Raw genomic sequence first — 25,802 nt, 5'->3', positions numbered from 1 at the left:
CAGTCTGCCTTCATTTTTATCTTCTAGTATTGCCTTACACACAATTTCCTCTCTGATCAAACTAGTCTCCTTCTTGTTTCCAAAATACACCTAGGTTTTTTTCCTGTTTTTCTGTCTTTTCTACCAATATTCCTCTTACCTGAAATATATCATCCTTAACTGAGTCCAAGTATCATCTTCTCTTTGAAATATTGAATGGATATTTATTTAAACCCATGGTTTTCTCATCTTTCTATGAACTCCTATTGCATTTATTGTATATATCAATCATTTGGAATTTAACATATACTTTAAAACTTCAATGGATCTACAATCTCATATGACTACTCCCTCTACTGGGTCAAATTCTCATTCTATATCATTTCTATTTGTGTCATTAAGGATAAACTGACTCATACTGTTAATTAACACTTTTTTCTATGCCTATGTCTAGGCCTGCTAGATTCTAGGTCTACCATTTTGTTGTATTGATAGAAGCCTGACCTTAGTGTAAAAGATCCAAGGAACTGGTGGGGGGAGGCTTCTCATTGTCTCTAAGTTTAAAAATGTCACCTGTGTTTCTTAACTGCGTTATTTTGATGATCTATAGTCTACTAACCTCCCTAACTCTCAGTAGTCTGTTATGATTGTATCAATTATGTCAACTGCTCTAGAGAATCATCAACCAAATATCAATGTTATGCCTTTTCTCTCTCTCTTTTTTTGTACTCCCTTAATTCCTCCTTTCCAAAAAGTATAAGAAGTCTTATTTTATTCAATCATGAGGAGAGATTATTGCTACCTGACACTCATCTTTGGAGTTTTGGCAAGTCTCTAACATGTACCCATATATTATCAAAACACATAACATTCTCTGCTTGTGCAATAACTAAAGACTGGTGATTAAATATTCAATATTACTATATGATGACAAGGTACATTTTTGGAGTTGGGGGAGTTTAATATCTGAAGGGTTTTTTTTCGTTTATACACACCCATATAAATATAAATATGTATATATGTGTGTATAAATATACATACATATATATCTTTTCAGATCCACCCTGATTCATTTATTTATAACTCCATGTCAGGGAGATAACTAGATACAATGGAAATAAGACCAATTTGCAGATCTATTATACCACTCGCCACATTATATGACCTTGAATAAGTTACTGTTTCTCTTTTGGTCTCATTTGTAAAATTATTTTTCATCTGTAAAATATATGGCTTAAACTAGATGATGTTCAAAGCCCCTTCCATCCTAAATAGTTGCTCATGAGAGAAAATAAAGACTCTGCAGCCTGTGCTGGATCCTTGAATTCTCCCAGGGGCTTTGTACATTCATCAATCATCATTTAAATGCTTTTTTGGTGATAAAAGACAGTGTCTAATTGCATGAGAAAACAGAATTTGGGGTAAGTGAATGCAAAAAACAATTGTGTAACTGGGACAGGAAGCTTATTAATCACTGAAGAAATGTATTGCTATAAAAATAATTAAACAGGAATGCTATTACAATATTCTAAGCCTACAAATGAACCAAGATTTGGGGACAAACAGCAAAATTAGCAAGACATCCTGCATTTCTAATTGATGATTAATGTTAAGTTCATAGCCTTTGATAATCTCCCTAAATAGTATGGAGAACAATTACCTGCCAGTAAAATATTTTTTTCTTAGATCTTGTTGCCATTAAGTGCTTACTGTAGTGCTTTGATGTCTGCAGAATGCTTTATAACTCTTTAGTTATTTAATTATATTTACCATCTATTAAAGTTACCTCCTGTTTGGTTATGCTGATACCTATCAGAGAAAGAACTAACAAATGTGTTCTCAGATTACAAAGCAATTGTATCTATTGGGGGAAGTAAAAGGAGTACATGTATCATTGAATTAGAGAGCCCTACAATTGGAAATAGTCATTAGGAGTCATACTGTCCATCCCTCTGTTCCCATGCTTTTCTTTGTTAGTAATTTTTAACTCAAATACACACCTCTAGATTCTTTATTTTTCTCTAACTCCTTGACTGAAGGATATTTTCACCAAATTTACACATTCTATAATGAAATTGTAGTGTTAGGATAGCACAAAACTTAAGAAAAATACATTCTTATGATATTTATTCACCATCAACCCTTATGTGTTTTTAAGAATTGCAAATTTACCATATGCATGCACTTCCCCTGCTTTGTCTTACCTATATTCTTGGTAAGTCCTCATCATATCTAAGTCCAACACTTTACATTTCTTTATCAACTTTATAGTTGTGTGTGCAGTCATGTGACATTATATATCTGAATTATACATAATTGTTTGTATGTCATCTCCTCTTAGACTGTGAGCTCTTTGAGGGCAAGCACCTTTTGCCTTTCTTTTGCTTTTCTTTGTATCTCTAATGCTTAGAACAATAACTTCACAACCCCAATTGCCTCACTAAAAATAATAATAATAATAATAACAAATGCTCATCAACTCTGATTGAAAATGTTAACACTGGAAGGGTCCTTAGTAATTATCCAGTCTAAGCACCTCATTTTACAGATAAGGAAAACAAAGTCCAGAGAAGTATAATGATTTATTCAAAATTAAATAGCTTTTAAGTGTCAAAATACTTTCTTTAATCAAATAATAACATGAATTATTGCATTTCTTTCTCCATTCTGTGTTTATCACCATGCAAAGTAATCCATGCTCATTGAATGAATCTACACTGTAAATTCATTCAGCAAATATTTATTAAATACCTACTATGTATAATATCCAGTGCTAGATGTGGAGGAGAGATTTATGCATGAAAAGGATGTGTTATAGTGGAACACATAAAAACTCAAGAGACTGAATTAGCCACCATCCTTGATTTCTAGTTCATTGAACAAAGGGATGTTAGCATTGTCATATTTAGTTTATATATATTTTAAAAGGCTCCATTTGAGAAATGGCATGTAGTTGTAAAAAATAACAAATTAATAGTACTTAATAATTTCACTAGTGACTAGAGGACTAGAGCAACCAGAAAATTATTTCATCTTTGTAGACTGGAAATACATCTTGTCTTTTGGACTGGATTAATTTGATAAAGGTCAGGGAGGCTATGAGTGAGATGCCCCAGTGGAAGCAAACTGTTAAAGCCAAAGAGAGGACTGCACTGCCAGGTTGGGACAAAAAAAAGGTAGCTGTGAGTATGTTCTTTTGTCTGTTGAAAAACAAACACTAAGTTCTGATTTGTGGTTGAGAACTGACTGTGCAATCCCCAAACACACTAAAAGATAGTGAAGTATGGTAGAAAGAGGCCTGTCCTTTCAGTTCAGATAATCTGAATTCAAGTACAATTTCTGACATGTACTAGTTCTGTGACCTTGGGATAGTAACTTAGCTCATCACTGCCTGGTCAATCAATAGTATGTTTTTCAGGTCAGTTGCAGATTTGCATCAGTGGAGGGACTTTTCTTTAATACTCTGAAGATACTAATAGATATAATCACAGGCATCATTCTATGTTGCTTTCCCTCCTCAAAATCATAAACATAAAACTAAAATCTGTCATATAGATGATTGAATGAATAAACAATCTTATTAAGTGTTTATTATGTGCCAAGTACTAGGCTAAGCCCTGTCCAGTAACCAATGAAGAAATTCCAGGTGGGAAGTTCCTCCATGGCATAGTCTAAATCCAAAAAGTTCCTAAAATTAAAATCTGGTTATATTTAATCATCATCTATAAAATGAGTGTTGAACTAGATAGCCTTTGAGGTAACTGTCAGGTCTAATGTATGTGCCAATGATCCTATAATTTTAAAATTCTAACAACCTAAGTTCTCAGAGAATAGGGGCCATCTATATCATCTATTTATATAAAATTTGCAGTTTACAAAGCATGCTCACACCCATCATCTCACTTGAATATTTGCAACTGATTGATGAGGTAAGTGGGGAAAGGGGTATAATGTTTGAATTACTGAGGAGAAAATTAAAAATTATTAAGGTGAAGAGACTTATACAATCATGCAATAATTAAGTATTATATCTGAAACTAGAACCCAGATCTTTTGACTTGTAGTGCTGCTGATGTTTTTTGTGTTTGTTTGTTTTTGGTTTGCCTAAGATTCCAAACTGGTTTTCCATACATATTCCAGACATATTTGGAGCTGATGATAATAGAGTTGAACTTTTTGTTTGTGTTGTGTAAAATTTTATATAAAATATGAATATTATTAAAAGTGAATTTACCTAATTATTTAGTTACCAGTAAGCAATGGTAACAAATATAATAGCCATTAGGGGAAGTAACATTTTTCACAAGATCTCTGGGCCTTCAGAGAATATCTAATCCCAACTCTACTACAATATGAATTCCTGTTACAAACAATGATCCAGTTTCTACTTTAAAACCTACAGCGTGGAAGAGCCCACTATCTCCTGAGATAGCCCATTCCACTTTTGGATAGCTGTAATTTTATACACACACACATACATATATATACACATAGATAAATACATATGGATGTATATATTTTTTTCCTTTACCTAAAGTTTATATTTACCTAAAATGCAAAACAAAACAAAAACTAGGAATTGTAGAAACAGGGTAAAGATAAACACTTTGGACTGCTTCACCAGGGACCATGATGTGTTTGCCATATGAGTTGGACTAGAGTTATAGAATGTTAGAAGATAAAGGGCCTTTAAGATAATTTGAAGAACAAGGAAAGTGAAGTTCAGAAAAGAGAAATGTGGTTAATTTGTCCCATAGCAAATTCTAGGGAAGAGTTTTCTGACCCTTCTCTCCATACTTTTTCCACTGTACATGCTGCACCATCTTTGGCAACTGTTAGCCACAGAAGTGTGATTGATAAAGCTTATGGCTGGCATTCAGTTACCTATAATATATCAAAACACATATAATTTGGAAGAAAAACAGATTTAAGAAAAGGATTTATAAGTTTCTGCTCATGTTTTTAATTATAACAGAATTATTAGGCTATTTCCCACTTTTCACTTCTCCCCAAATCCCAAGAGAAGTCACTAAAAAGGACCCTAGAGATATATTATTGTAATATTTGGCAACTTAGTTGGATCAGTTTCCATTTTAATAGTTAACCATGATGCTATTATATTCCAAACAAAACAACATTAAAAATAGATTTCAGGGGGCAGCTAGGTGGCGCAGTGGATAGAGCACCAGCCCTGGAGTCAGGAGTACCTGAGTTCAAATCTGGCCTCAGACACTTAACCCTTACTAGCTGTGTGACCCTGGACAAGTCACTTAACCCCAATTGCCTCACTAAAAAAAAAAATTCAGGAGAGGGAATGAAATTTACAAATATGGAATGACATTTAATAGGTATTTTAAGTGTATTTTAAAATGAGTGAGACAAAGTGGATCTTTTTCAGTGAAACATGTTAAGATAATCTGGAAAAGCATCATTTTTGCAAAATAAACCAATAAATTCTAAGCATTCTTTCTCTAGTGTTTTATGGATTATCATATGGTTATTTCACAACAGGATGACAAATACTGACAGTGTTTCCCTGCATCCAATCTAAAATTCTATTCTATCCATCCATCCTTCCATCTATTTATCTGTATATGTACATGCATATCATCATGCCATAGCATAAGTAACACTGGACTAGGAGTCAAGAACCCTGGATTCGACTCCCAAATCTACCACTAACTGTGTGACCTTCAGAAAGTCACTTTCCACCTTCATGAATTTATTTTAATAAATGAAAAGTTTAGACTAGGGGATTTCTAAAATCCATTTTAATCCAATATAATCTAATGAACAGTAAACAACTACTAAAAAGGAAAGATAGTGCTTGCCCTCAGGGAGACAACATACAGCTTCAGAGCAGATGAAGCAGAAAAGCCCACTTTCCACCCTCTTTAAGGGAGTCATTGGGAGAAATTTGGTACTCCATTCTCCAGCCCTTTAAACAGAGGAGAGAGGAAAATGAGGGAGGTAGTGTCCATCAAGGACTGAGTTAGCAACATGATGCTGAGATTAGAGGTGATGGCATGGAAGGGGCATCTTGTGTGGAGTTGAAACCAAGGAGAGCAGAGTTTAAGATACAGAGTGGATTTCACAGTGATCTGAGAGCAGATTTCAGAGTGGATTAATATACCAGTCAATGAGTCTACAAGTCAACTATTATTACATGCTTACTCTATTTCTAGCATTGTGAGAAGCACAGTGGAAGAATTCAATAAGAGGTCGGTGGGAAGAATAGCCTTCCAAATCTCAGAGAGTTCAGTAGTATGATATTAAAACATGAAAAGTAAATTATATCTGTAGCCTAAAATAGTCATTTAAGGATCCATTTATTCATTGGGTATTCACTGAGTATCCTGAATAACATACTACATTATGTATGAGACTTGGACTTTCTTCATGATCTTACTTAAAATTGTATCTAGTGGAGAGAAGAAACACTAGTGTTATCCAATTCCACTTGTACCTAAACAAAAACAAAAAAAAAAAATGCCTTTTCTATAAGATACTTAACAAATGACCACCCATCTTTTAACTGAAGAAGTGAGAGGAAAGCTATCATTTCTCAAACCAGTCCAATCCACTATAGCATAGATCTAATTGTTAGGATCACCTTCCATCTCCTTCCTTCTCAGGTGATATAACACTAAGTACAGCAGAACCGTGAAATTTTAGGCTACTATAACTCTTCAGTTTTTATAAGCATTAATGGACCTTTCCAAAGAACACAGAACCGGGGCTAGATGTTAGGGAGAAATAAACACAAATAGTCCCTACTATCCATGAATTTATAGTCTACAGCAGAGATGGCAAACTCATATTTAGAGTTCAGATTATGGCCTCAAACAAGATTAAAATGTAATTGGGAAATGTGCGTTTTAAATAAAAGTACAATATAATATACTTTTCATTTGTGGTATTCTGAGTCAATACAGGGCTTGCAAGGACACTAGTGACCTACAGTAACAACTGTAGTGCATATTAGGCAATAAATACAAAGAAGACATCTACACAAAATGTTAGGAGACCTTAAGGAGGGAAAAAAAATTTCTTCTAGGTGGCATCAGAAAAAGATTCATAAAATAGTTGGGACTGTAATTGGTCCTTGAAGATAAGAAAAAATTTTAACAAGTTATAAAAATACAGGTTTTAAGGGGCAGCTAGATGACGCAGTGGATAGAGCACCAGCCCTGGAGTCAGGAGGACCTGAGTTCAAATCCGGCCTCAGACACTTAACACTTACTAGCTGTGTGACCCTGGGCAAGTCACTTAACCCCAATTGCCTCACTAAATATATATATGTTTTAAAAAGACAAGGGGTTTAAAAAAATAATCTAGTCCATTTCCCGCTGAGTTCACAATATATCCAGGTCTCCATTTAGCCACAGACAGTATTTAACAGAAGTGATAATGACAAACCTTATGGTTTCATTGGTATTAGGAACTCCCAGGTGAAGAAACTCCTTCTATCTATACAGGCTGTCACCTTTATGCTTACCAATTATAATCTATTGTAAGAATATGTTTTTAAAATATTAACAAAAACAGAATACTGTGCAAAAGATTTTCAATAAGAGTATTACTTGTAATTTCTAGGAGAGAGGCTTTTATTGACTTGTTTGCACTGATCGATTCTCTATAACTGATTTAAACATAATATACAGCAATGACATACTCTTTTAATTTGTGAATAGTGTAAAAATGAAACATATGTAGAGCCATAGAATATGTGATATGTTTTTTTGTGGAATCATCATGTTTCAAAGTGGGAATGGACCTTAAAAATACCTTAGTTTAGACCTCTTTGTTTTATTTTAAATTTCTTTTACGTTAATATTCTACTTCTTCATTTTATTTGTTACTCTGTACTCTTTCCCCAACAACCTTTCCCTACCCATACTTCATAATATATTATTTGTCAAAGAACAACAAAAAAAAAGGAATCCCCCCAAGTATGGAAATATGTGATAGTTGTAGTATATTACCTATCTATAGAGAGGAAGAAGGTATATATCATTTGGAACACAGTAAGGATCCTTGCACTTGACCTGTATACTGTTATCTTTTAGTATTGTCTTCTTTATGTCTTGCTTATATTGTTCTCTTGGTTCTAGTAAATTCGATATATTTATTATTTCTTAAAGCTCAAAAACATTAAATTCAATCTGTTTACCCAGTCAAAAGGAACCTATATTTTTTCTAGGTTTACCTAACCACAAAAAATATTCCACAATTAATAATTTGTTTTATATGAAATCTTTCCAGTTTTTTACCTTCTCAGGCAATTTCCCCAGGAGTGGAAATGGTAGGTCAAAGTACATGAACAATTTAGTAATATTAATCATATAATTTCAAGTTGTTTTTCAAAACAGAACTTTGCCAAAAATGTTTTTAAGGCGTCTGCCTTCCCAAAGCCATTCTGACATCAACTATTTCTGTCTCTAATGATTGTTAAGCTCATGCTATGAGTTAAAATCTCTGAATAGTTTTTATTTGCATCACTCTTATTAATGATTTATATTATTTCATATGGTTGTTGGTAGTTTATATTTCTCCTTTTGGGAACTATATTCTTTGACTACAAATCTACTAGATAATGACTTTTAATCTCACCTGAAAGAACTAGTTGTTTCAGTTTCCCATGTATTTTAGATATCAGATTCTATCAGAGATATTTGATGTAAAGTTTTCATCCTTGTAAAAAACTTCTTCTCTTGCACTAGCTGCATTGATTAATTTGTGCAAACATTTTTAAGTACATAGTAAAAATTATGTCTTCTATAATTTTGTATTCTACAATCAACTCTATCCTTCATTATACATTCTCCCAATAGTTTGTAAAAAGTGCCCCTTGGCAATATCCTCTGTTGTTGTTATTGTTGTTTTTAATGATGTTTTTTACTTTTTATAATTGAATCATTCATCCATTTGGAACTTTGTGTGAAATGATATAAGATGCTAGTACAAATTTATTTTCTGTAAAACTTTTAAAATTTTCCTTGTAAACTGAGATACCCTGTTTACTTGTTTCTAGCTTCTGTTTATCTTGTTCCACTCATCTACTTTCCTTTTCTTTATTTTTTAAACTAGTACCAAATAGTTTTGATTGCTAATGCTTTATAATAAAATTTGGGATTTAGTAATGATAGGCAAATTCACTGTTATTTTTACCATTTTCCCTTGATATTTTCTTTCTTCAATATATATTATTTTCCATAAATATTTCAACATATATTATTTCCCCTAGTTAACACCTTGGTGGTTTGACTTCCATAATACTAAATATATGGTAATTTGAGTCATACAATCATTTATATCATATTGATGTACCCCGGCCATGAACAATGATTTTCTTTCCAATTATTTATATCTTCCCCTTTTCCTGTTAAAAGGGTTGTGTCATTTTATTTTTAGAATTCCTATAGTGTTTTTGTTGGTTAAACAGCCATATTAAAGAGTGTCAAACTGGTGAAAGAAGATACTGAAGGAAATAAAACTACTTAATAGTCAAGCCAAGACCAAAAGCCAAGTCTTATAACCTGAAGTCCAGTGTTCTTTCCACTCACAGAGAAGAAAACAAAAAGAATGTTACAATAAAAGAACCATTCAGTTAGGATGACATGACAAACGAGTGCTTCAATTATTTGGACAGAGGTGGAAAAGTCACTAATTCTGGCATTCAATAGAAGTACAATTTCACTGTGAAGAGTAAGAATGAATCTAAATATTAAGAATTAAGTTTGTTGTACATTTTTGTGTGTTAAATTCTCTTCTTGTTTTTTTTGGGTGGAAAAACCCAACTTACTAGTGTGAGATTTAAAATTGGATACTAGAGCACTAATCTCCCCTCTTTAACCTTTCCCTTAATTTATCTCCCAGACTACTAAATGGAAGAAACCTCTGGTCTCTAGTTAGAGCTTTTATTGTTTGGTAGTTACAAGGTGATGTTGATTAGAGGGATAGGAAAGTAGAAATACAAAACAAATAGTCTTAAGTCTAAGCTTAGTCTATATTCTGTATAAAACTCACCAAAAGCCCGAGGCCACCTTTGGGGGGAGAGAGCCAAGTCAAGCACGTGCTGCTAATGGCGAGCCGGGCCGTGTCCAACTCTAGTCAGCGTCTGTCTGTGTGCCGTGCCAGTCCTCGGACCAGGAGACCAATGGCTGTACATGGGCTACGCACACCAGCCCAGCTGCTAAGCACTTCACTTCCAGGGTGCAAGCTTAAAAGGCAAGGAGAGAATGGAAGTGAGATCTCTTTCCTGCTCTCCTGGTCCGAGGACTGGCGCAACACACAGACAGACGCTGACTGGAGTTGGACGCGGCCCGGCTCGCTTGACTCGGCTCTCTCCCCGCAAAGGTGGCCTTGGGCTTTTGGTGAGTTTTATACAGAATATAGACTAAGCTTAGACTTAAGACTATTTGTTTTGTATTTCTACTTTCCTATCCCTCTAATCAACATCACCTTGTAACTACCAAACAATAAAAGCTCTAACTAGAAACCAGAGGTTTCTTCCATTTACTAGTCTGGGAGATAAATTAAGGGAAAAGTTAAAGAGGGGAGATTAATGCTCTAGTATCCAATTTTAAATCTCACAGTAGCTATCTTCTTAAGATGGCCCAATAGATACTAAGAAAAGAAATAACATCTTTGGCTATAGAATTGTAAGAACTCCAAGTCTTCAGTTCATACTCTATTTCAAATGAATGTGCATTTGATTTTTTTTGCATTTACCCAAAATAAACCACAGGACTCCTATACCTAAGCCCTTCACAAAACTGACTGTCTCCCTTAATGGATATCATGTTGTTGGCTTTTTTTGTATATGTTTTAAGGAGAAGAAATAGAATCATAGAATGTTAATGTTGGAAGAGACTTCAGAGTTAAATACTCTGAATTTATAGCTAAAGAAGCCCAAAACAGGCAAGTGACTTAGCCAAGGTCCTATAGGAGATCCCAAGCTAAAACTCAGGTATCATGACATCCAATCTAGTACATTCCCATAGACTATCATGGTTCAGATCCTGACAAAGAAACTTAAGGAAGGCTAGATATGATCACTGTGTTTTTCATTTTAATTTCTCTACAGCCTTAAATTTGGATTTTTCAAAAAATTAGTTTTCTTGCTTAATTTTCACAAGTTCCTTGTATGACTCATAACATAGTTAGCCATGGATCATTACTAATTTTGCAGATTTAGGAACACTTACTCAGAAAGAAAGGAATATGTGGCCTAACTTAGCACAGTAAAATATAGCTTAACAATGTTTAACTGTCTGTAAAAAGTAAAAATCAAAAAGTCAAATTGAACCATCATTTTTCAACCATATATACTCTGGTGTGTTATATACATTTGAATAATCAGTTATATTTTCTATCTCCATAAAAATATATTCTTTTTTTGCGGGGCAATGGGGGTTAAGTGACTTGCCTAGGGTCCCACAGCTAGTAAGTGTCAAGTGTCTGAGGCCAGATTTGAACTCAGGTACTCCTGAATCCAGGACTGGTGCTTTATCCACTGTATCACCTAGCCACCCCAAAAATATATTCTTTAAAAAGTTTAACATTCATTTCAAATTAAAAAGACTGGTTTATAATGAAACAGAATTTAAATTTATGATTAAAACATCTGTTTTTTTGTACAAAGAAAATATGAGAAAATTTCTTTTTTAACATTAAATATTAATTAAATACTCAAATGGACCCATAATCTCAAGGATATATATTTCCTTCAACAGTACAGATCCTCCCCCATCCATGCCTGTCCAACCTGTATTATTCTGATTGATATCCTCCCCAAAGTCCACCCAATGTGCTGGGGAAATTTATTTTCCCTTGACATCCTTCAGATACCAACTGAAAATTTGGGCTGTCTACTGATTATCCTTTACTCTTGTCACAAATCCTGCAAACCTCCCTCACCCTTATTTTTTTTTTTTTTGCTCAAACACTTTTTTTTTTTTTAGTGAGGCAATTGGGGTTAAGTGACTTGCCCAGGGTCACACAGCTAGTAAGTGTTAAGTGTCTGAGGCCGGATTTGAACTCAGGTACTCCTGACTCCAGGGCTAGTGCTCTATCCACTGCACCACCTAGCTGCCCCTCAAACACTTTTAATAGCATCCCTGGTGTCACTTTTTTGTGATTTCTTTTATGTTATATGTAGCTCTCCATGGGTACCTTTAGTTGATCCCTGCTTGCAGTTCTTCAGAGACTATAATGTGCCATGATTCAAACCTGGGAAAAGTGGCCAGACAAGGTCATACTGGGAAAAGTGGCTAGACAAGGTCAAGTTTACACAGTGAAGATCCATGCTGGAGGTGACACAATTTTGAGGGCATTGAGGGACTGATTTGCAAGGTATCTAATGGAAGGGAAAATTCCAAACAGTGGGGAGAGGGGCAAGTATCAGACCTTTCTATTACCTATAAAAGATGACCAAGAGATGTTTTTACACACACCTACATGTGCATACATTTAATAAAAAAATTATTTCTACATTTTAATAGCACCCCTTATAACAGTATTAAGAGGAAAAATATTAAAATTAAAAAGTCAAGTTTTTGTAAGTAATATTTCATGAGTCCACATCTTTTTAAAGCAAACAAGGGACTGAAAGATGAATGAAAAGAATATAAGACCCCATTATGTTTACTCTTTGATGACCAATTTTTTAAAATATCTTTTGATTTCATTGGAAGTGCTACCTAAAAGTATTCTTCTTTATTCAATGAGGTGTTTCCTATACATTATAAAAATTATATAATAATCCTTGGAAGAAAAAATATGAGAGTTATAACTTTATTTGACAAGCAGTAATAATTCATAGGAAAAAAACATATATAATAACAGGGAAATATATGTTCACTAAAAATATGTATCTCTTCCTTAGAGGAGATCCGTCATAGAATCCAAGTTGAAGAACAATTCCCTGTAGATGATGATGTCCTCTGAATGTTTGTTTTTATAGATAATATTGTCTTATTTACATCCCATCCCAGGAGCATTGCAGAGCATTCTAAAGGAGATTCATAATCATTCCAAAGATTTTGGTTTAAGTAACAGGAAAAACAAAGTACATGAAAAGTACCTTTTATCTAGATCCCGGCTTCTTAAACTGTGGGTCTCAACCCTATATAAGGTCATATAACTGGATGTGGGGGTTGTGAAAAATCTAGCAACAGTAAAAGGTTATGTATACCTACTTTATATACCTATATACCTGGGGTTGTGTAACAACTTCTCCAGTGAAAAGAGGTCACAAGTGGAAAAAGTTTAAGCCCTGTTCTAGATTATGGTATACATTTGGAATAGTGACTCAAGAAATCTTAATAAAGTTGTATTTTAGGCTTTCCTTACTAAAAACTAAATATATTTGAACTATCTATCCAATCTTGTAATGATTGTTACTGAGATCTTGTGCAGAGAAAACTTTTTTCATACATAGACTGATTCTTGTAAATCTTCAGGCAATCCATGTTGACTGGCCCATGAACTTCTTTGATTATGAGTTTTGTTATGCCAAGGGATAAATGCAGGTAAATATTATTTCTCAATAATCATTAATGGTCTTATCCAAACTTAAAACAATAGTGCAATTGTTAAGTCTAACTGATGTCATGGTGCTAAAAAGTACCTGTTACTGTATGGGTAAAAACTCTTGAGAGAAATACAAATATAGCTATTGATTTACTGATTTGGGGGACTCTTTCAGGGCCAATGACCTGGTATTTTGGCAATATTAACTGAAACAATGTCTAGGGGCAGCTAAGTGGCGCAGTGGATATAGCACTGGCCCTGGATACATGAGGACCTGAGTTCAAATCTGACCTCAGACACTTGACACTTACTAGCTGTGTGACCCTGGGCAAGTCACTTAACCCTCATTGCCCCACAAAAAACCAAAATAAAAAAAATAAAATAAAAATAATGTCTAAATTAAGGGGGATAAAGTCCCTTCCCCCATTTCACTTTCAGCCATCCCCCTTTAATCAGCACATTGCTAGGTTCATAGGAAATGAGAGGAATAGATGCCATTTCACATGAGTGTAAGATCTTTGATTAAACCCCTAGCTCAGAAAGCCTAGAATGTAATCCTAAAATAATTTACCTTTTTGTGGTGTGAAACTATTTCTCTAAATTGATCAAAACAGAAAATGCCATTGGCTGATAGAAGATAGAAGTTCATATCTATCTTAGGGATTCTGTGTTTCTAATTTAGGTATTTAGTGTTAAAATTTCATTGTCTATGTTTTTATGATCAGCAAACAGACTTTTTTTCATTTCATTGATTTAGAACTAGAGATGGCATAGATCATCTAATCCAATCTTTTTATTTTAAGGATTAAGAAACTGAGGCCAGTGAGGTTAAGTGATAACAAGGACCATGTTTTTCCCTTTTACTTCATATCTCCAGCACTTAGAACCATATAATAAGTGCTTAATAAAGGCTGGTTGATTGATTGACTGATTGCCCAGAGTCACATAGGTAGTAAATGGATGAATTGGACATTGTATCTAGCCCTCTGGTTCCAAACCCAGCTTCATTATTATTGTTCTCCATTCTATCATGAGGCTGAATATTATCCATATATGTCAAGATAAGCAAAATGTTAACGTTTGCAGCATGAATTGTGTAACTGAACTCCAGAGATCACATGTGTATTTCTCTGCTTTTCACAAACCTAAGCTCTATTGTCTCCTCTTCATCAAAAGGATCCCCTCCACAAGAATCAGTGAGGGAGATTGGTACCTCTGAGCCACATGCTTTGTGCCTATCTCCCCATGACAAGTCCAAGGATTTCTTTCATGATTTCCCTCCCCCCCACTTCCCTTGCTCCTAAATAAACTACCACCTTATTCTAACTAAAAAAAAAAGCATCAGTGAGATTTTCATTTGGGGTTAGATAAGTGATAGTATATTTTATAATGACCTTGAGTTAATTGGGACACCTACTAAATGATTACTACTCTGATTTTACAGTACTGGCAGATGTGTTCAATGATTTAAGAAAGATTAAGGTGTTTTTTTTTCTCTCCACACTAACGTTTTTAAGATCTAGCAGTAGGCATTTTCATGAAAAGTCCATTAAATGTTATTTGTTTCATTGATTTTTCCCTGTAGAGACCTTACTGTGTTCTAAATCAAAAAGCAAACAAGGAATAGAGGCTTGAGTATCTTACCTCTGAGCTTTTCTGAAAATTAGTGAAAAAGCTGTACTCACAATAAGCTTTCTTGATAATTATGGGTTTGATTTTTTACATTAATATTGAGATTTAAAGATAAATGTTGGGGGCAGCTAGATGGTGCAGTGGATAGAGCACCGGCCCTGGATTCAGGAGTACCTGAGTTCAAATCCGTCCTCAGACACTTAACACTTACTATCTGTGTGACCCTGGGCAAGTCACTTAACCCCAATTGCCCCGCAAAAAAAAAAAAAAAAAAGATAAATGTTTATCCATGAGTTATCAGGAATATAATGAAGAAAATAATTTATCAGTGTAAGAGTAATCTAAAGGTTGGAACGATTTGTGGTCAAAACTTACATATTTTATTTTGGATTTGTACATTTGAAACAAATGTGACTTTAGTTCATATAATAGAGTTAACTGGTTAGCATTTAAGCTAGATTTTTGTCCATTCAAATGAAATTCAGTGCCACAAAATATTTATGGTAGTTACTTGTCATATAATCATTAGGGATAGCACCTCAACCCATCCATACCTTCTCATACTCTACAACTCTTTCCTATGTCCTCCTATAATTCCTCCACATGGAATTCACCTACCATATGGGAACCTTCCTCTAGTTCTCTGTATATTGTGTGGATACTAGTAGAAAATAAGGGCTATATATTGATTACTAAGTCTTGTTTCTTAATTTTTAATTCATTTTAAATTTTGTAAAAGTTTTTCTATCTTTATCCTTGCTGATAGCTGTCATTTAGTGGTACATGCCTACAACAACAGCCTTCTAATTGGCTGCTTATGATATTTTGTGAGCCAGAAACCCAATTAGCTAAGGTTGTTAGAAGTATATCTAAAATCAGAGCAAATGGCCTCTGAGTGACACTTATAATTTAAGTGCTTGAGCTTTGGTTAATGTACTTAGAAATTAAGTGAATTCTAAAGCAGAGGTGTCAGACAAGCATCTTATAGGCTGCATTGGTCCAGCAACACTCCAGAGTGTAAGCCAAACCATATTAAAAGGTAATTGGGAAATATTTAATAAAATAAATAAAAATATAATAAAATACAGTTTACATATTTTGAAATTAAGTCAATATGTGTCCCACAGGTATCCTTATATATAGATTAGCAGGCCTCCTTTCTAAGAATTTGACACCATTGATCTAAAAGACATTTGACTTAGATTGACAAAAACTGTTATATGTACCAGCTCAACCAGTAATTGACTAACCATGTAACTTTAGTATAATATCTGAGTTATCTGGACTTCAGTTATCTCTTTTATAAAACTGGAGTCATAGAATCATAGAATTTTGAAGCTGGAAGAGATTGGAGCTATCATCCAGTCCAACTCCCCTCTGTACCATACCCTTCTAATTTTACAGATGAGGAAATAGAGGAAAGATGATTTGCCCAAATTCACACAAATAGTATGAGAGGCAAGATTTAAACTCAGGTCTCCATATCCCAAGGCCAATGTTCTTTTATGACAACACTATGCTACTTTTGCTATAACACATTAGTACTATGAACTTCACTGGTTCTTATGAGGAAAACCTTTTGTTAATAACAAAGTACAGTATGAACATGAACTCATTCCATATATATCTCCTTTGGCTCCTCACCTCTTTTTGCTTGCTTCACTCCAACTGAACAAAAACTTATGAAGAACATAGTCTGTGTAAGACAACATGTTATAAATATCACAAACTCTGCTTTCATGGTGTTTATATTTAGTAAAGATTGTCATTATCTAGATAGCTGACATTCAGGCAGCTAGGTGGCACACTGAATAAAGTTCCAGTCTTGGATTCAGGAGGACCTGAGTTCAAATCCAACCTCAAACACTCAACACTTACTAGCTGTGTGACCCTGGGCAAGTCACTTAACCCTGATTTCTCCCTCCCAAAAAAGATAGCTGATATTGATGAATAAACAACTTCTGAAGAAATGAAGTACAACTAGATCCTAACTGCTGTGAATAATGAATCATTGTGGAGTGGGAACATTATTTAAATTCACACTATTTAAAGTTATAATGATGTAAAATACATTAGTTGGTTCCAGCCCAATGAAAATATGGAATACAAAATTAAATAGTGTGACCACTTCATGGGATTTGTTATTTCACTAAATGTCACATAGCTTATATACTAACTTTTCAAACACTAAATGTGTACTTAGCTGATAATGGCTATTATTGGATTGTTTATTTCTTGTAATATAGCATTTTGAAAATTTCTATCTAGGTAATTGGGAGAGTTGTGAGGGGAGATAAGAAGAGTGTTATCAGAGGAAAAAACATCAATACTTGTTTTTTTGTTTGTTTTTTTGTGTATTGATATGGTTCATTTGTTTTTTATCATAAAAGTATTTTATTATTTTTCTAGTTACATGTAGAGATAGTTTTCAACATTTGTTTTCCTAAGATTTCTAGTTTCAAATTTTTCTCCCTCCCACCCCTTCTGCTTCCCTCCCCAAGACAGCAAGCAATCTGGTATAGGTTATATATGTACAATCACATTAAACATAGTTCTGCATTAGTCATGCTGTGAAAGAAGAATCAGAGCAAAAGGGGAAAACCTCAGAAAAGGAGAAATAGTATGGTTTCATATCCAGATTCCACAGCTCTTTTTTTGTGGATTTGGATAGTGTTTTCCATCATGAGTCTTTTTGGAACAATCTTGGACTATTCTATACCTGAGAAGAGTCAAGTCTATCACATTTGATCAACACACAACGTTGTTGATACTGTGTACAATGTTTTCAGGGTTCTGCTCATCTCACTCAGCATCAGTTCATGTAAATCCTTCCAGATTTCTCTGAAATCTGCCTGCTCATCATTTCTTATAGCACAATAGTATTACATTACATTCATATACCACAACTTGTTCAGCCATTCCCCAATTGATGGGCATCCCCTCAATTTCCAATTCCTTGCCACCACAAAAAAGAGCAGCTATAAATATTTTTGTACATGTGGGTCCTTTCCCCTTTTTTATGATCTCTTTGGGAAAAAGACCCGAAAGTGGTATTGCTGGGTCAAAGGGTATGCACAGCTTTATCGCCCTTTGGACATAATTCCAAATTGCTCTCCAGAATGGTTGGATCAGTTCACAGCTCCACCAACAATGCATTAGTGTTCCAATTTTTTCACAGCTTCTCCAGCATTTATTATTTTCCTCTTTTGTCATATTAGCCAATCTGATACGTGTGAGGTGATACCTCAGAGTTGTTTTAATTTCCATTTCTCAAATTAGTAGTGATTTAGAGCATTTTTTCATATAGCAATAGTTGTGATTTCTTCATCAGAAAACTGCTTGTTCATAAATACTTGTTTTACATCACACTGGAATTAACATAAAAATATTTCCCTCAGATAGTATTTATATACTTGTTCATAGCACTCAACAGTGAGTTTGCAGCTATTCTCCTTGAAGGCAATTTTTGTTTGTTTGTTTGTTGTTTATTTGGTTTTTTTTAACCAGCAGAGCAAGTTTTTTAAACCTCAGTAAGCACAACCAGACATCAGTTCCAGACTTCACAATACTTTCAGCCCTGCTATATATAGCTCCCTTTAAATAACTGTTTATAGTTCTTTGTATATTTTTGTGAATGTTTATAATTCTTTGTATATTTGACTTCTCTATTCCCACATTCCTGTTTGTTTAGTTTTCTGATGATACCTGAAGACTAATAGAGCATTTCTTTTTGAAATTCTTACTTTGCTTAGTACAGAACTTCATTACTAAGGCAGGGTTTTCATACTAGAAAAATTATGATTAGAAAGGTATGAAATTCAATCAAAAACATCCCAACTACAATAAAACTATGGACTTGTTTCCCCACCCTGAAACTAACACTAATCTTTTTTTTGTTGGTTTTGTTTTTTTGTTTTGTTTTGTTTTGTTTTGTTTTTTTGCAGAGCAATGAGGGTTAAGTGACTTGCCCAGGGTCACACAGCTAGTAAGTGTCAAGTGTCTGAGGCCAGATTTGAACTCAGGTCCTCTTGAATCCAGGGCTGGTGCTTTATCCACTGTGCCACCTAGCTGCCACTAACACTAATCTTTATATATTTTGTCTGGTTTAGCAGTCAAAGAATGAATTAAATTAGACAAATATCAAGTGCCTTATTCACATAAAAGACTGTGCTAAGCTCTGGGAATACCAAGATAAAAAATAGTCATTGCCTAAAAGAAACTTACTTTTCCTGAGGTTATATAAAATGTACACAGATAAGTAAATTCAAAGTAATTTGAAAAGGGAGAGAACAGTGTGATTTTGGAAAGACTTTGTGGCATGTATCTGTAGACAGTCTTAGGTAAAATTAATGTTGATAAGAGGGAATTTAGATATCTTTTTTTTCATTTTTGCATCTAAATGTATTGGTCACAACTGGTTTTAACATACTTTATGAAAAATTTTGCCTACTATGGAGCTTAAATGAAGATACAAATTTCTCAGTGTGCCCCCAGATATTTGGTCAATTTTCCCTTTCTCCTAGCAGTAAAAATGAGAGTAAAGGTAAATTTTAATTCAAATAAAATATTTGTTTCAACATGATAAAATATTAATTCTCCTACTTCTGTAATCATCTAAGTTTTTTTTTTCCTTGAGTTTTTTTCCTACTTAGAGGAAGATCATTAATGTAGAATAATGTCAATCACTCAAACCAAATGAGAGTAGGGGGAAATTCATTACTAGTTATATAAATCACATATTCAATGAGAATTATATGAAAAAATAGGAATAATTATTGATCAGAAGAGAACTTGAACAATTTGGATGCTGAGGTTGCAGGAGGAAGGTAGTATTTGGGAAGAAGTAGATAAAATGAAGAAAAATTAAAGAAAATAGTGAGGGAGAGACATTAAAACTGGAGATTCTCATGTATAAAATAGGACTTGGAGAAAACTTGAGGGATCAAAGAATCATAGAATGTTTGCTTCATCAGGCAGGGACCTTAAAGATCATAAAGGCCAAACCTCTCATTTTTCAGAAAAAGGAAAAAGATGCCTAGAGAAGGAAAAAGATTCGTTCTAAGTCACATAGATAGATAGTGACAGAGACAGTACTGGAGTCCAGGTTCCTGTATGCTCAGATCAGTTCCCAGAGGATCTTACCAGTCTTCAAGGTCATTAAACACATTAATTTAGAAATTAGGTATACTAATGGTTCTCATCATTTCTATTTCCTCCTTAGAATTACAACCACAGCTGCTTGCATGATGGATCTGCGCAGATACCCTCTGGATGAACAAAACTGCACCCTGGAGATTGAAAGCTGTAAGTACTGCTCTGAATCCTACTGAGCATCTGGTCTACCTGGTTTTGATCTGGCTTTCTGTAGGGGCTGAAATACTCTGTTCGGTTTTATATTATGAAGATATTGACTTGCCACCTATAGTTCCAAGGGCATGTCAAGACTGCCACTTGCTAGGTCACTGTGTTTTTGGTACACCGTGAAATATGTTAATTCCATATCTGATGAAATAGATATTAATGCTCTTTCCTCAACTATTGCTCCTAACCATTTTTGTACCATCTCCAAGTTTTACCATCAGTGATGTTTCAGATGAACAATTGCATTGGGGAAGGGTGAAACTCATTCCCCTACTATAAAATGTATATAAGTGTGTATCGGGTATTCTGGGAGGACTAGCACCTCTGGTATTGTGTCTTGCTCTTTTCAGGGTTGCTCCTCTACCTTTGGTGTCCACCTTCCACCCAACTGTCACCTGCAGCTTTAAAAAGCTGTAGCATGTGCAGTGATCATACCTCAGTAAAACCATCTTGGCAAATGGGTTAAACTGGGATGATGGTGACTGACAGATCTCAAATGTGTGGGTGAGTCAGGGGGATATCTACTCCAAGCATGTGAAGTCTTTCCCCAGTGGAAAGGGCAAATGAGACCAAATGTTCCAACAGCAGCTGAAGCAGGTGCTGTGAAGTACTTAGAGCCTGGTCAGACATCAAAGAAGCTGCATCCCAAGCCACTCCCAGTCATCTTGACTTTTGTCTTGCCACTGGACTTTGATGACTCTGGAAGAGAAAGTGAAGCCAATGACTTTGTGTAATTTTCCTCACTTCAATCCAATCCATATGCAAGTTGAGACATCACTGCATGATATCAGTGGTCCTCTTCCTCTTCAAAAACAAAGGACAGGGGCAGCTAGGTGGAACAGTAGATAAAGCACCGGCCCTGGATTCAGGAGTACCTGAGTTCAAATCTGGCCTCAGACACTTGACACTTACTAGCTGTGTGACCCTGGGCAAGTCACTTAACCCCTATTGTCCCATCAAAAAAAAAAAAAAAAACAAAGGACAAACAACAACTACAAAATACTCCAGGGCCCAATGTTACTCAACTAATAAGCCAATATTTGAGAGGTATAAACAAAGTTAAGTAGTAGTAGTAGGTGCTTGGCATGTTAAGAATCTGGCTAACTTTGTTTGGAGTTTTAAGGGCATCCAGACATGGGCTGGAGAGGGAGGGATGGCATGAGTTTCTAATACCAATTAAGGCCCAAACTTTACCTAAATGTCCTAGTTTATAGTGATTATTATCTTTTTATAAAGATAAAATAACCCTTCCTGGTAGCTTAGTAATTTATAGATTGTAAATTAGGAGAATTTATTTTGAGTCTTAATAGTAAATTTATGATGTTTAAAATATCACTTACAATCCAGTCTCAGACACTTGACACTTACTAGCTCTGTGACCCTGGGCAAGTCACTTAACCCCAACTGCCTCACACACACACAAAAAAAAATCACTCATATATCTTGCATGATGTCTACACAAGGAAAGATGGCCTTTTTTATTCTCTACCCTACTCCTATGGTAATTTGGTTTTAGTCAATTATGTTTATAGGCTATAAACTTTGTTTTATTATGAATATATTAATCAACCATATAGTAGGTCTGGCTTGCTAAATTTTACATAATAATTTAATAGCTCAAATCCATATCAAAAGTCAGGTTTTTGGGGCAGCTAGGTGGTGCAGTGGATAGAGCACCAGCCCTGGAGTCAGGAGGACCTGAGTTCAAATCCAGCCTCAGACACTTAACACTTACTAGCTGTGTGATCCTGGTCAAGTCACTTAACCCCAACTGCCTCACCAAAAAAAAAAGTCAGATTTTAAATGATTTAGATTAAATAGGACAAGATGTTGTTTCAAGTATATACACATACACACATACATACACATATATACACACACAAATATATATATATGTATGTGTGTATATGTACATAATTATGCGCTTGATACCTCCTCTCACCAAACAATTGGTAGGTGATAGCTTCATATAAAGCACTCTCTCTATTATGAGCCATCAGGCTCGACAGTCAAGATTCTGTCAGAACTTACATAACGAGAATTGCTTAATTATGACAAATAGATCATCATATATATTTATAACTATGCATCAAGACATTTGTAATTTCTTTAAAACACTAAAAGTATACAGAATATTTTCACTAAATTGTTTGGTGAGGAAGAGAGATATAGTATGAGAATGTTGATTAAAACACATAATTAGAAATAAAACTTCTCAAAAATGTGCACACATTTTATGCTTTTTAAATAAAAACACAAGAGTACCTCAATGCCAAAAATGCCAACATGCTGCTCAGAACAATGCTTTAACCTCAATCAATCAGCAAGCATTTGTTAAATGCCCACTATGTGCCAAGCACTGTGATATCTATGTAGATAGAACTATATCTAGATAGATATCTATGGCCATATTGGGGTAGATAGATGATAGATACACAGATAAACATATGCATATATCTATCTGTCTTTGGTGTATCATTTGTTTGAGCTCCTTTAGAGTAGTTTTTATTTTTTCATTCTTTGACTTTCTATTTCCAGCACATAGTGGGCACTTAACATAGTGGTCTTTTCTCAACATATGGTTACAGGACAAATTCCAATATAGTGAATCTCAAGGAACCATCCAAATTATTTGACTGGACTTTAATATTTTATAACTATTTTCATTTGAGGGGAGAGCTTGGTGGCATAGTGTATAAAGCACTGGCCCTGGAGTCAGGAGTACCTGAATTCAAATCCGGCCTCAGACACTTAACACTAGCTGTGTGACCCTGGGCAAGTCACTTAACCCCAATTGCCTCACTAAAAAAATAAAAAATAAAAACAAAAATAAAAACAAAACAAAAAAATGAATTTAGAAATTGTTTTATCATTTGTGGATGTTGTTGTAATGCTATTGGTTTTTGTGGAGTTTAACTGATAATGATAATAACTGACTAATATGTCCTCATTTTTTGTTCTCCTATTTCAACACAAGCTTCTGAGGTAGGTGAAGCAGATATTATGTCCTCAGTTTTACAAATTATACAATTGAAGTTGAGAGCCTCTGATTTCCTAGAGGTCATACAAATAATTAATGAAGAGGCAGGTGGGCCTAGATAACACATTTCCTTATGTTTCATGCCTTGTTCTCTTTATTTTAGATTCCAGTAGTGTTTAAGGATCATAGATTTTTGAGGTGGAAGGCATCTTAGAGATCATAGAGGCCAACCCCCTCATCACTCAGAGGAGAAAACTGAGGCCAAGAAAGGTGAAATTACTTTTTTTTGGGGGGGGGGGGTGAGGCAATTGGGGTTAAGTGAATTTCCCAGGGTCACACAGCTAGTAAGTGTCAAGGGTCTGAGGCTGGATTTGAACTCAGGTCCTCCTGAATCCAGAGCCAGTGCTCTATCCACTGCGCCACCTAGCTGCCCTGAAATTACTTTTTAGGGTCACACAATAAAATCTCAGGAAGGATTTGAACTCAGATCTTCCTGACTCCAAGTCCATACTCTATTCCATTATATTCCACTGTCCACTCTCAGAGTAATCTACATGCTGAGATGTAATTTATAAAAGCAGAATAAGTATTATGAAAGCATTTTCTTGGTATATTTCTTTGTTGTTATTCAGTTGTTTTGGTGGTGCCTAAATCTTTGTGATGCTATTTGGCATTTTCTTGACAAAGATACTGGTTTTCCATTTCCTTCTCCAGCTCATTTTTCAGATGAAGAAACTGAAACAAATAGGACTAAGTGATTTTCCCAGGGTCACACAGCTAGTAAGGGTCTGCAGCTAGATTTGAACTCAGAAAAATGAATCTTCTTGCATATAGGACCAGTACTTATCCACTGTGCCATCTAACTGCCCTATTATATGTCTTAAGATGTATTTTCCCCCTTTAATGCTCCAAATCTTCTGGTTACAGTTGTTTTCTGCAACTACATAAATGTAAGTTGAAAGAGTAATAAGTGAATGAATGAATGAATGAATGAATGAATGAATGAATGAATGGATGGATGGATGGATGGATGGATGGATGGATGGATGGATGGATGGATGGATGGACACACTACTGTCCTAGGGGCTCATGTCATCAGCCCAACTTATAGTAAAAGTGGTCTCATATTGAACTATCCATGGCCATTGAGTAACTAAACTCCCTTGTATGGAGCCCAAGACAGACAACCCCACCCACAGCCATTTGTTTAATTCCACAGTGGAATTGTATAGTTGTGTAGTTCATATAAAACTCAGATATATGAGAGAGTACACATTTTCTGCAGTAGGTGAGTCCTTGTTCTTTACAAACATTTTTCTGGCTAGCGTAGTTATTTATCTCTAGCTATGGCATTAGTAATTAAGAAGAGATAAAAATAAATCACAAAATGGAAATAAAGCCAAAGTACTTTGTCAAACTCAAAGCACTGTGTGAATGTCAACTCTCATTATTATTACAAACACAGATATACCAATACATATTTAATTCTAAAAGCCACTGTTTTGCTATGGTATATCAAAAAAAATGAACAAACATGATATGAGTTTATAATGTCAGAGGGCCTTGATTCAATATAGCAATTATGCATACTACCTATGTGTCCTTGGACAAATAAACTTTACCTTTCTTGTTTTTGGTTTTCTCACCTCTAAATTTAGAGGATTAGAGTTAGTCCCTTCACACTCTAAAACCTATGATTTGCTGGGGAGGGGTACTAGGTAGATAAAAGGATCTCTGTTCCAAGAAGTAAGGGGATAGTCTCTCAGGAGTCCCTAATGGAAGTAACACAGAAAGCCATGTCTGGCCTCATAAAATTGCCAGCCATTATGGAGGGAGGAAGGGGGGGAAATAAAACATGGCTCCTGATAGTGGAGAATCCTGACCTAGAAAACAGTTCTATTTTCAAGCATTTTGCATAAGTGATAAGGAGTACAATGCACAATGGAACCTCTGCCCATTGACAAGTCTGGGAATCCCTCTCATAATACTAACTTCAAGTCCAAACTTAACTAAAGTAGTAAATTCAAGGGCCAATCCACCCTTGAACAGATTTTAGATAATCTATATGGCAGGGAACATCAATTAAATTTGGGGGATTGGGGGGTATGTAAGTGTGCGTATGTGTATCTATGCGTATATACATGTATACATTCATACATATATACATACATGCATGCAAATCTGTGTGGATATGGATGTTTTCGATGGATTATCTATCTATCATCTATCTATCAACAAAAATATCCAGTGGATTTACACACACACATACCTTTTCCCACTGCACTTAAAAGAGGATATTGCCTTAGTAGTAATT

The 25,802-nt window shown here is 34.8% G+C and overlaps 1 protein-coding gene across 2 annotated transcripts in view; it reads left to right on the top strand.

The window, feature by feature from the left end:
- GABRB2 (gamma-aminobutyric acid type A receptor subunit beta2) overlaps positions 1-25,802 on the top strand; it is a 256,620-nt gene that overhangs the window by 122,225 nt on the left and 108,593 nt on the right. For both annotated transcript variants that reach the window (XM_043989223.1, XM_043989224.1), the window contains exon 5: positions 20,369-20,451. In XM_043989223.1, coding sequence (XP_043845158.1) covers positions 20,369-20,451 — 83 coding nt within the window. The remainder of the gene's footprint in view (positions 1-20,368; positions 20,452-25,802) is intronic.

Source organism: Dromiciops gliroides, chromosome 2, assembly GCF_019393635.1.
Source record: "Dromiciops gliroides isolate mDroGli1 chromosome 2, mDroGli1.pri, whole genome shotgun sequence".
NCBI classification, from domain to species: Eukaryota; Metazoa; Chordata; class Mammalia; order Microbiotheria; family Microbiotheriidae; genus Dromiciops; species Dromiciops gliroides.
The sequence above is the reverse complement of the archived record's forward strand: the minus strand, read 5'-3'. Positions and strand labels throughout refer to the sequence as shown.